Genomic DNA, 11,192 nt, shown 5'->3' on the forward strand with positions numbered 1-11,192 from the left:
TCACTGCTCTTCGTGGAAACGATCCTTACTTCCATTATATTACCAGTTAATTGTGTGGAAATAATATTATTAATTTGTTGAGCCTACGACACCATCAATAATCTATTTTTAAATGTATAAGGCTTTTAAATGATAGGGGCATATTTATTGTTGTATAGGGGTATTTTTGTTGGGTGTCAAAATTAGGGGTATATAATTAATGTACTACATTGCATATGGCTATTGGGAATGTTTCAAATTATTTAAGTGAGAAAAAGAACTGTTTGGAAATAGGCAAACATACTTGTATGTATTACCAAAATCGGTCTGGATTTCGCTAACTGTATAGGTTCGTAAACTCGGGTTGCAAATCATGTACATCCGAGTTCAGGAATTAGGCAGGTTCGCAGACCCGATTTTCAAACCCCTACCATCTAACTTTTGCGAATTGCAAAGGTTATGAAATCCTTGTGGCATGACTTCCGCGAGCTTCCAATGTTTGCAAACCCTTGTGGCCTGACTTTCGCGAACTGCCAAATGATTTGAATACCATTGCATAAGTACACGAATTATTCTATATTTTGATGTTCGATTGTACTACTATTCTCATACACTTCTAAGACAAATTTGTTTACTAAATCACTTTGTGTTTGTGGATCATTGATTAAGTATTGAGTATTATTGAACACCACTATGTGCTTGTAGGTTCAAAGTCTACTAAGCCATTACGAACCATCATTGTGCATGGTTCCAGAACCCTGAACCATAATGCATATTATTCTGTGTAATTTAAAGGAAAACTTCTCACATGCTTACACGAATTCCTAATAATAATTTCATCTAAACTTAGTAAGTGTTTTCTTGAATATCAAGTTACTAAGCTATCGTCATCCTTAAAAATATATAGATAAAGAGACTCTTGCAACAGGTTTTCTTAATCACCGACACTCTTTTGTTCCAGTTACTAAGTTATCGTCATCCTTTATAACCTAGGTTTCCTCTGAGAAACATAATTAACTTACGACTTTAAAGACTTCACTTAAGGATTCGTGAAGCCCGGTTAGACTATCTTTTTACATGATAGTTCTTGTACCTAATGTTGTTCTTATTAATCTTTGAGGTTTTCAGTAATCTCAGATCAGGAACGAGATAGATAAAAACCACAACTTTTCTCCATCTCATACTTTGTGATTCCTCAAGATATATATCTAAACTCTTGTTTGATTTGTTTGGATTATTCTTAAGAGGTGGTTAGTAATACATGCTTCTCAGCTAACTTAGTGTAAGTGTTCCGGATTTATGAAGTTTGCTGGACTTTGTCTATTGTAAACAGATTTCCAAAAGTAGATTAAAAAATCAAAAGGGAAATCAAATAGGCTCGTATGTTAAAGGAAGATTGGTATCAAAAGTCTTCATTGAGGTTGAAGCAACTCTTAGGATGCAAAGGAGTCAGCTAAGGGAATCAAGTGCACCGAATCTTGCGAGTTCAAGAGGCGTAAGGAACACGACTACAACTGAATTGATTGAACGGTTAGTTCGGTCTCAAGTGCATTCTAGTCCGAAGTTTGATAGTAAGTTAGTGTCTCTATCAGTTTAATACAGTGCGGTGCTCAAAGCCGGACGAGGTTCCAGGGTTTTTATGTAGGTGAAGTTTTCCTCGTTAACGAAATTCTTGTGTCTGTGTGCTTTTTACTTTACCGCATTAAAAGTTATTCTTTTGATTGTTAAAAAGTACTACAAGGGTTCATAATCCTATCAAAAGAAAAAATTGGTGTTGTACTTGGTAACCTCTCCTTTTTAGTTCGTTTAGCTTTGAATTTTGATCCAAGTTCGGACCATTGGTCTTGTCACAGATCACAAATTTTTTTTGCAACTATTGATAGTGGAGCCGAATTAATTAGGTCAGCCCGCAACCGACTGTATTAAAAAGAACAAGATATAGCTGTAAAATTTGATCAAACAAGTTTGAGTGATATAAAATGTTTGTTTAATCTGAAAACCACATTGACATCATTGAAAACAAAAATGAAAGAAAATTAATGGATTTTAGATTTCCCTTACCTGTACATAACCAATAACTAAGGACCCATTTTTCATATCCATAACAAGCTTAAACACCCCAAAAAATTGAATATAAAGTTTGGGCTTCCAAAATTACATAACTAAATTGCATAACTAAGATAGATCAACCTTAAAAAACAAAAACCGAAATGAAGTTCCTAGTTGTTCAAATCAAAGACAACATCCATGGACGCAACAATGTTTTATTTTTTTGTTTTCATTATAAGCAGCATCACCATTAACTTAATATGGTCCTTAGTGACGGGTTTGTTTTCAAATAAATAACTTGTGTTTGAATTTGATTTTAAGTTTTTGGGTTAAGAGTTTTACCTTCGATGACACAGTAATTTGAAGATCTTTAAAGAAGATGGATAGGTGTATGTGCCGAGCCATATCATATGGTATATCTGCTTATCGCTAGATTAACTAATATTTATAGTCTTTGACTAACGTCTAAACTTAAGGTAAGGGAACCCCAGTAACGTGAGTGTACAATCGGCATTGTAAGATAAAATATACAACGAGAAGGTCGCATAAGCAGTCTTTAGGCTTTTTTGGCAGATGAAAATAATTAAGGATAGTTACTAATATCAAAAAGTTAGGGAGTAAATTACATCACTAATTTTCTTAAGGGGGAACTCAAAAACCACAATATAAAAATTTAGGCCGTAAGGCCGATTTATATACACAATGGTCAATTTTTCCATTTGAAGTGTTAGGTGGCCTGACAAACTAGTCGCACCACCATATGAAAAAGGTTAAGCGATAGAGTAGCTATCGAGTGATCTAATATATATATATATATATATATATATATATATCACAAGCGATAGAGTTTTCATCACTGGTGATTTAGTCTATGTCATTCGACATAATTGATATCGCCAAGGGTCGACTCTATCCCCCTATAAAGAAGCACACCTTCTACCATTCCTCTTCACGCCTTTTTTTTTTCAATCTTTCTCCAATTTTTTTTGAATAACAATATTTATGATCCCCAGTTATTTCTCTCCAAATTTCTGTGGTACTAACTTTTTCTTCAAAACGAATAAACCTAAAAAAAAAACAAACAGGAAAGTTAAATGATCAACCAGCACTCCGACGAATGGATTGAACTATGAGAAGAATAAAGAATATGAGTTTAAAAGTGTCAGATAATTAGTTGGTGATGGTATAGTCCATGTATATCTAGTCATCCAGAGCGGGTTAGTTCAGTCACCCTAAGAGGTGGGTGGTCTGAGTTCAATACGGTGTTCAAGTACCTTCCCCATGTTGTTAGAGAAAGAGGTCGAAGATATCCTTGTTGGAGTTTATATTTTATATTACCTAGGAACCATATAGGTCAAATTGTTCAAGTTATATTATAACGATGATGGAAGACTACATACACATCTTTTTAGGGATTTCGAATGTGGTAAGTTTGTTTCTTCTTGTAAATCGATTTTCAGATTTACTTTTTAGTTTTATTTACATTCAACTAAATTTAATCATGAATACGTTGTTTATAGGAGTTACACCGTTAGATTTTTACATGTTGACAGGAATTATATGTCAAGGAAATAAACTTCCATTTGAAAAATTAAAGTTGGAGTAGGAAGGAAGATGGAGAGACCAATTTCAATTATACTCAAATGATGTAGAAGATCATCCAGATCATAGAAAATCAAAAGCCCATAAATAAAGGGTGTTTGGGTCGTAAAGATTCTCACTGCTTTTTTCTAGGAAAATGAAAGAAAAACATTGTAGCAAACATACCATGTTTGTTCCCTGGACATTATGAGGAGCTCGAACATGTGTTTGTGTTGTGTACAATAGGCCAATGTCTATTTCCAAATGCTATCTCGATGACATTACTTGGTTTTCTTGAGATGTTTGAAGATTTAGAGCGAGCACTAATATATGACTGGGGGTCTGCAATTTTATCAGAACTTTACATAACCCTCGGTGAATGCTCGTGTTCCAAAGAAAGCCTGAATGGTTTTGGGGGAGTATTGGAGGTAAAAACCACAACATATTTCTATCATTTATTTAGGTTTTACCTATTTCCCATCCACACTTTTCCTAAATCCCATCCCAACTAAACAAAGTAAATTTTGTATGACTCTTTTTAGATTGGGTAAACAAAACTCACAAATCAAATTCATCAACCATCATCGTCCTTATTCCTTTCTCTTAAATCAGAACTTATCTTTATTGCTCTTGAATCTGTTAACTCATGTGCCGCCTACACTATCACTACCACTATACATATTAAGTACTATTTCATAGATATGAACTAATAAAGCATCCGTACCCAAATTGAGAAGTATACGAACTACAGTTTGATCACAAACTTGATTATTCAATATTTCTTTTTTTTTGTTGTTGGATTTTTCTTTTTTGTATCAATGTGAATGAGACTAACTGTAAATAACCTTGAACTGGTTATCTTGAATACCTAAGGAGACATATTACCATCATTAGTATTAATAAAGAAAATTATTATCACTGGTATACTTTTTTCAATCAGGTTTTCATCAGATTCATTTACCAAGAACTATTAAAAAAAACAAAATAATCAATCATTTGATTTTTTTACTTTAGATGTCCTTGCCACTAAATAAATAATAAAAAAAAGTTTTTCGTTCCGATCTCCAAGCTTGAATAAAATGGTGTTGCAAATTAATTTCCAAATTTGATTAATTTGATGGTGGTGGTGGTGGTAAGGGTTTAGATTAGTTACTGAGAATAGAGAATATTTTGGGGTTTGTTTACCTAATCTAGAATGAGTTGAGCAAATTTTGATTTCTATAACTGGGATGGAATTTAGGAAAAGTGCGGATGGAAAATAGGTAAAACCTTATTTATTATCATTATAAATGGTAAATATGCGAACCTAATAATGTTATTATTTTCAGCATTGGTGGTATACTTATTTCCGTGTTTATGAACCTTATCTTCATAATAACGCTGATGTCTTTTCATTTATAAGGGAGTACCTATGTTCAGAGGATTAAACAGTTGTGTATAACAAGTAATAACATTGTTGTCACGTCATATCCTTCATTTCCTGAGTACGAAGATGTGGAATCCCATAGTATGTTGTAGATAAGCCTTAAGCGGATTGTATTTACCGTCCTATTTCTGGAAAGAGTGTTTCGTATTATGGCGAAAGACACCTTCTTCAGTTGCTAGGGAAAAAGGTGAAAGCCATTAACCCATATCCAAGTTGAGAGTTTTCTTACGATGATTAGTTGGTTGGAATGGTCCACATTGGGAACAAGCTAAATATTTGATATAAGATGCTCGTGATCGAGTTGATTAGTTTTCGTGGTTTAACACGATTTATAAGCCAAATATTGCTATGCAACTTTTTTTTTTGGGTGGATTTCCTAGCTTCCACTAAGATGCCACTTATTGATGAATATCTTCCTTCCCAACCTCCACCACATAAGTCCAACGTATTTTCGCATCCCAGTAGTCAATGGGGTTCATCGTCAACAATGCCACCATTTTTTGGGGAATTAAAGACTATATATTTAGAAGGAGATATTATTAGTGTTATAGTTATTAATGAAGGTATTGAACGGACTTGTCCATAGTGAGGAATAAAAGCTACACCGAAGAAGTTTCTGAACCAGTTGAACGATTACAACCATTTAGTGCAGGGGTTTCAGAAATCCCACTCGGAAGAGATGCAAAGAATGAGAAAAAGCATGATGTTTGACATCACTACTCCGGCATATTCGAGTGATGGTGGTGTAGGTCTAAGTCATGGTGGTATAGGTCTAAGTCGTGGTGATGTACGTTCAAGTCCTGGTGGTGGAAGTTAGAGAAGTTTGAGAAGTCATGGAAGTCCAAGAAGTTTGAGAAGCAGTTATATTCTGAATGTAGTGTTAGATAGTTCTACTCCAATTGTAGTGGTAGATGCTCAAGTACAAATAGGTGGTGAAGTCATTGACATGGAAACAACTCTTGTAGGTTTGTTTAACCAATTGTCAACTAACACGATGACTCTTGGTGATGGCTTGAACATTGAATCAGCTTGACAATCTATTTTTCATATCCCGACTGCCTCATCCATATCAACATTTCCCCCATTTCAAGGTCACCCATTTTAAGATTGATATCGTGTTCCCCTCCATGATGAATGATCCCCCTCAGGTTGATTTTTAAGGTTTTGACGATTTTTCCGAGACTCAACCACCAAGTGAGACTCAAACCAGTGAGATCTCTTATATGTTGAACACCATTTTTGATCCAGAAAACCTGGTGGGATGGATCTCTAATGGTTATTTCAATCTTTCAAATATAATTTTTTTTTATTAATGAAAATTAATGTTCAAATCCAAACAAGTTTTACATTTCATTAACAGGGTATTCGGTTGGGGGAATCCAGATCTTCATAATCGGATTACAAGGTAATCTGACCAATTCCACCCAACCAAACAGATGAAATATACTCGGAATTGGATTCTGAGTGAATTTGATTCCCTCCAAATCCGTGTTTTGGGTTCCATCGCTTAGAGACTGCAATGTAATAGGATTACATGGAATCAATATTATTTCATCTAAAATGACTAAATTATCCCGTTCTAACATATTAAATCCTACCAAAAACTAAAAAAAATGATTAGGTATTTTTCACTTCTTCGATTCGGGAACCCATAATGTTTGTGAATCATAATAATGGAGATTTAAAGTTATGATAAATATGTCGATCAAAAGGAATAGATAATCGAGGAAAAGAAACCAGCAGATTTAGGGGTATTAAAGGAATCTAATTTTTGATAAATCTATTTCCTGAGACTTCAACTAACCGAACACATATATTTGTAACCAAGGAAACATTATCGTATAATTCAATTCCCAGGAATCCAATTACTGGTAACTGGTCTTCAAATTATCCCAAATGAACACGCTGTAAGTTTTAATTAAAAAAGTGCAACCGAATTACATACCAATATTATTACATAACAGTTAATCAAAATGAGATCCCTGCACATGAATCTCATAGAGAGTTCATAGCATTCGCCATGCTTAAACCCTCTTATGCTGGCTTCAACAAATTTGGAATGAGCTTTAATTTTCTAAAAAAACATTATAAATAGTAAGTTAATATGATTTTCATTAAATAAAACTGAGGCGTTAAAAAAAGGAAAAAATTATTAAGATTCTCACTAGTTCATCGATGAACAATCCAGGATGATCCCCCTTTATCATCCATAAAATTTCCGCATACTTTCTCACATCTTTATTGATAAAGGAAAGTCTATTTTAAAGGCGCTTATTTGTTCTTCTTGAATTTTCATTACCGGCTAACACTATAAACATTTGAATCACACTGTCTCATAAATTAAAAGTGGTTAAACTGAAATCTCCATCGCTTGCAACTGATATCAAAATCGAATATGAGAGACATCTTCTCTTCGAGTGAAGCGAGTACAAGTCATGTTGAAATGAATTTAAAATTAAGTATCATAGGGAATGAATTTCTGACGGTTAGATGATGAACCACTGAGCGACAACCTGTAAAATCGAGCATAGTCTCTATATTGCTGGCGATATACCGACCATCGAATGATATAAAAACCATCGATGGTTCTTTCACTTGGTAGAGTTTATATCACACCTAGTTAAATGGTGAGTATTCCCCTTAATCAGTATATTTGCGGTTTTATCATGTACATAGTGGGTGCAAAAGTGATAAACTATACAACAAACTTGGTGCATATGATGAACCCACGTAAGGAAGCAACTTCGGGAGCCAAGTGGCGCCACCTGGGATACGTCTCGGGATTCAGCCTTCGATGCAGGAAACGGTCAATGCGTCATGTGTCAAGTCAAATGTAACCCACAAGTCAAGAAACCAGACGACTCGTCGCCAATCCAAGCCCTAATAAGTAGCACTATTCGGTGGCGTCTCCTTTTCGAATTGTTTTTATAGGGTTTTGGCTCCTCTCTCACCTCTTTCTTTTCTTCGACTGGATTTACTCGTTTCCATCCTCTAGTTTCTCCCTCTAACTCCAAGATGAAGCTCGTAAGGTAAAGATTCATACTATTAGTTTCTGTAGATCTTATAATGATGTCTTCTTTCTTCGATTTAATCTTTTAAAGTATTTTTCTTGTAGGTTTTTGATGAAGTTAAACAACGAGACTGTTTCGATTGAGCTCAAGAATGGAACTGTCGTTCACGGCACAATCATCGGTTAGATCCTCTATTTCTAACTCTTTAACTCAGCTTATTACTGGTGATCTCTTCGTTTTCATGCTTACAGATTTGTTAACCTAGATTACAGAAAATTAGGGTTTAGTAAAACCCTAATCGCGGGAGCATCAAATTTTTCTTTTCGATTTAAATTAGATGTTTATGTTATTATCTAAAAACCCTAGGAATCTATTGGATTGTAATGGAGGTAGATATCAAGGTCACATTCCCCTTGTTTGCTTAACAAGTATTAAATAATCTAGGTTGTTTAGATTTTCCTTTCTTAATTTAGGGTTTACCAACATTGAGTGGTTTTATCGTGTAGCTGAAAGGTGGTGCTCTTTGTTGGGATTATCTACATCTGGATACTGTCTATGCAGTTAGCAATGACATCATATCACAGATAGTTTTTTTTTTTAATTGAAAAGTGTGTGGTGGTATTACTGATAAAATGGTGCAACTGTTGTTCTTTGATATCTTGTGGTATTAAGAAGCATTGATTTAGCAGATACCACGATTTAAGTTCAGAACTGAACAGCACCAGATACCATGATTTGAGTTCAGAACTGAACAGTACCGCGTTTCCACCAACCCTCAATAAAATTGTAAATATCAGTGCTTAATAGAGAATAGAAATTTTAAACATGAAAATATGTGCTACCTCTCATCATTGATAGTGTTAGACCTGCTGGATATTTTCCTAGGTACCGTTACTCCGAAATATACATTAGATTCTTTTGCAGTGTTAGTAGAACAAAGAAAAGCTTAACCTTCCCTTGCACAATATGGAGTTATGGAGTAGTAGTGACCCAGAGAGAGCGTTTTCAGGAACTGGATAGACACTTACGGTTCATACAACTACTTCGCTCTGGTTTTTCTTCTAAACAAGCAATTAGAGAACAAGAAATCAAAAGAGTATATATGTGAGGGAGGTCGAGTGTCAAGCATGACTCATGTTGCCCTGTGAACCGATATAATCCTTGTTTGTTGTACCTGTCATTTTATCTCATTTTCTTTCTTCTTTTGCTTTGTATGACTCATGTTGCCCAGTGAACCGATATAGTCCTTGTTTGTTGTACGATAGTCTGCGATCATACCTGTCATTTCTCCCATTTTCTTTTTTTTCTTGCTTTGTATGGTTGCACAATAGGCTATGAAAGGCATTTCTAGATGGATCAGCGAGCTTGTCTAATGGTTACTTGTTTACAAAATGGTACTTTTGACAATTTGACTAATGAATTCAGTGAATTCTTGCAGGTGTGGATATCAGTATGAACACCCATTTGAAGACAGTGAAACTGACGCTGAAGGGTAAAAATCCAGTGACGTTGGATCACCTGAGTGTGAGGGGTAACAATATCCGCTATTACATCCTTCCTGACAGCTTAAACCTCGAGACGTTATTGGTCGAGGAGACACCTAGGGTCAAACCCAAGAAGGCAACTACTGGTAATCACCGCACTTCGTTATGGAGTGTTTTTCTTTCTGTTTTTTTCTTGCTGTTTAGCCATAAGTCTTATTGGGAATTCATTTTAACACAGTGTTTTTCATAGCATGTTGGTTATGTTTAGCTGGAAACACAAACTATATTGGTGGCTAATTAACAGGACGCAGTGTGAAATTCTTACTTTTTAGTGAAGTTTGTAATGTTGCTTCTGAGTACTAACCATTTATAACTGTTTTTTGTTATTAGGTAAGCCAGTGGGTGGACGAGGTCGAGGCCGTGGACGTGGTCGTGGACGTGGCAGAGGAGGCCGCTAGACTTGTCTGTTTTCTGTACAAATTGCTTAGTCTGCATAAAGAAAGCTTTCAGGGACATGTTGTGCTTGTTTGGAGGTTAAGATGGAGGAAAATGCTGGTTTGAATTTTTTTATATGTGGAGGCTAATTCTGTAGAATTGTTACGTAAAAATGTTTTAAATTTTTAAACAGAAACCTTAGAGGGAGTACTGGATTTCGTTTCCCTCCTGTAGGGTTGAAATAGAACAAGAAGTAAATCCTATCCATCCAGTTTGTCTTAACATAGCAACCATCTGGTTCCTGTTTTTTCCCTTGCATCATCTGTTCTTTATGCAAATTTAACTTTACCTTAGAGCTTAGTTCTGTGTTTATGAGCAACTTCTTGCCTTTCTTATTTCAAATGACCGACAGAGAAGTGGGATGGAAGTGTGTTCCGCAGATTACAGAACAATAGAGGTAGTGTATATGGGAAATTGAAAATGGCATTACAATTGATACTAGGACTTTCTTTTCTTGACGGCACAATGGTTCAACAATGGAATTCGGAAACTACTGCTAGTGCTGTCGGCCTGTTGTTCAGCTTCCTTTGCTAGAATCAAATGACTACAGTATTTTAGCTCATAAATATTTTACTAGTAGATCGTGATTCTAGCAAATTGATCCAGCCTGAAGCACAAATAGGTGGCTACATGATGTATCCTTGCCGGGTTCCAAATCTTAGAAATAGTGGCTGTCTGATGTCATAGTGATATATTAATAGTACCAAAAAAAAAATGCAGAATAACTTTGTTCCTCTAGTGTGCCTTTTGTTCTCGGAAACTAAAACTCTTCAACATTTATGCTTCCCGTATAAGTATTTGGTTCGATTCAGCTCAAAACACTTCGCCCCTACTGTCCAAAAGTGGATTAGTAGTTGGGATGATCCACCAAATGGATGGCTAACAGCGTTAAGCGAGTGGAATATATTAAGACTAGATGCACCAAAAGATTCAGAAATGCTGAATTTGAACCGAATGTTAACTACACATGATCTGAATAAAGTTGTACGAGTGCTTGGAGTCGTATTGCAATGCATAGGTATTTTATTAAGTGTTGAATATGGTCTAAAACATTGACAGAACTGCAACTGCAAGGATCTTACTCGCCGAGTACAATTGGGTTATTAAATCAAGTGGGCTCGAGTTACAGAACAATGAATTCGAATTCAAAAATGTACTCCCTAGTCT

At 35.3% G+C, this 11,192-nt stretch overlaps 1 protein-coding gene across 1 annotated transcript; it reads left to right on the forward strand.

The window, feature by feature from the left end:
- Positions 1-7,961: 7,961 nt before the first annotated feature.
- LOC113332857 (small nuclear ribonucleoprotein SmD1b) lies at positions 7,962-10,283 on the forward strand. Its single transcript, XM_026579360.1, has 4 exons — positions 7,962-8,064; positions 8,151-8,227; positions 9,485-9,676; positions 9,921-10,283. Exons 1-4 carry the CDS (start codon positions 8,051-8,053, stop codon positions 9,986-9,988), a joined length of 351 nt encoding a protein of 116 aa, XP_026435145.1. The 5' UTR covers positions 7,962-8,050; the 3' UTR covers positions 9,989-10,283.
- The last annotated feature ends 909 nt before the right edge of the window (positions 10,284-11,192 follow it).

This window comes from Papaver somniferum, chromosome 1 (genome assembly GCF_003573695.1).
Source record: "Papaver somniferum cultivar HN1 chromosome 1, ASM357369v1, whole genome shotgun sequence".
Taxonomy (NCBI): domain Eukaryota; kingdom Viridiplantae; phylum Streptophyta; class Magnoliopsida; order Ranunculales; family Papaveraceae; genus Papaver; species Papaver somniferum.

Coding starts and splice junctions, on each gene's coding strand:
- LOC113332857 (XM_026579360.1), top strand. Junction 8,228..9,484: donor CGTTCACGGCACAATCATCG/GTTAGATCCTCT, acceptor GAATTCTTGCAG/GTGTGGATATCAGTATGAAC. Junction 9,677..9,920: donor ACCCAAGAAGGCAACTACTG/GTAATCACCGCA, acceptor TTTTGTTATTAG/GTAAGCCAGTGGGTGGACGA.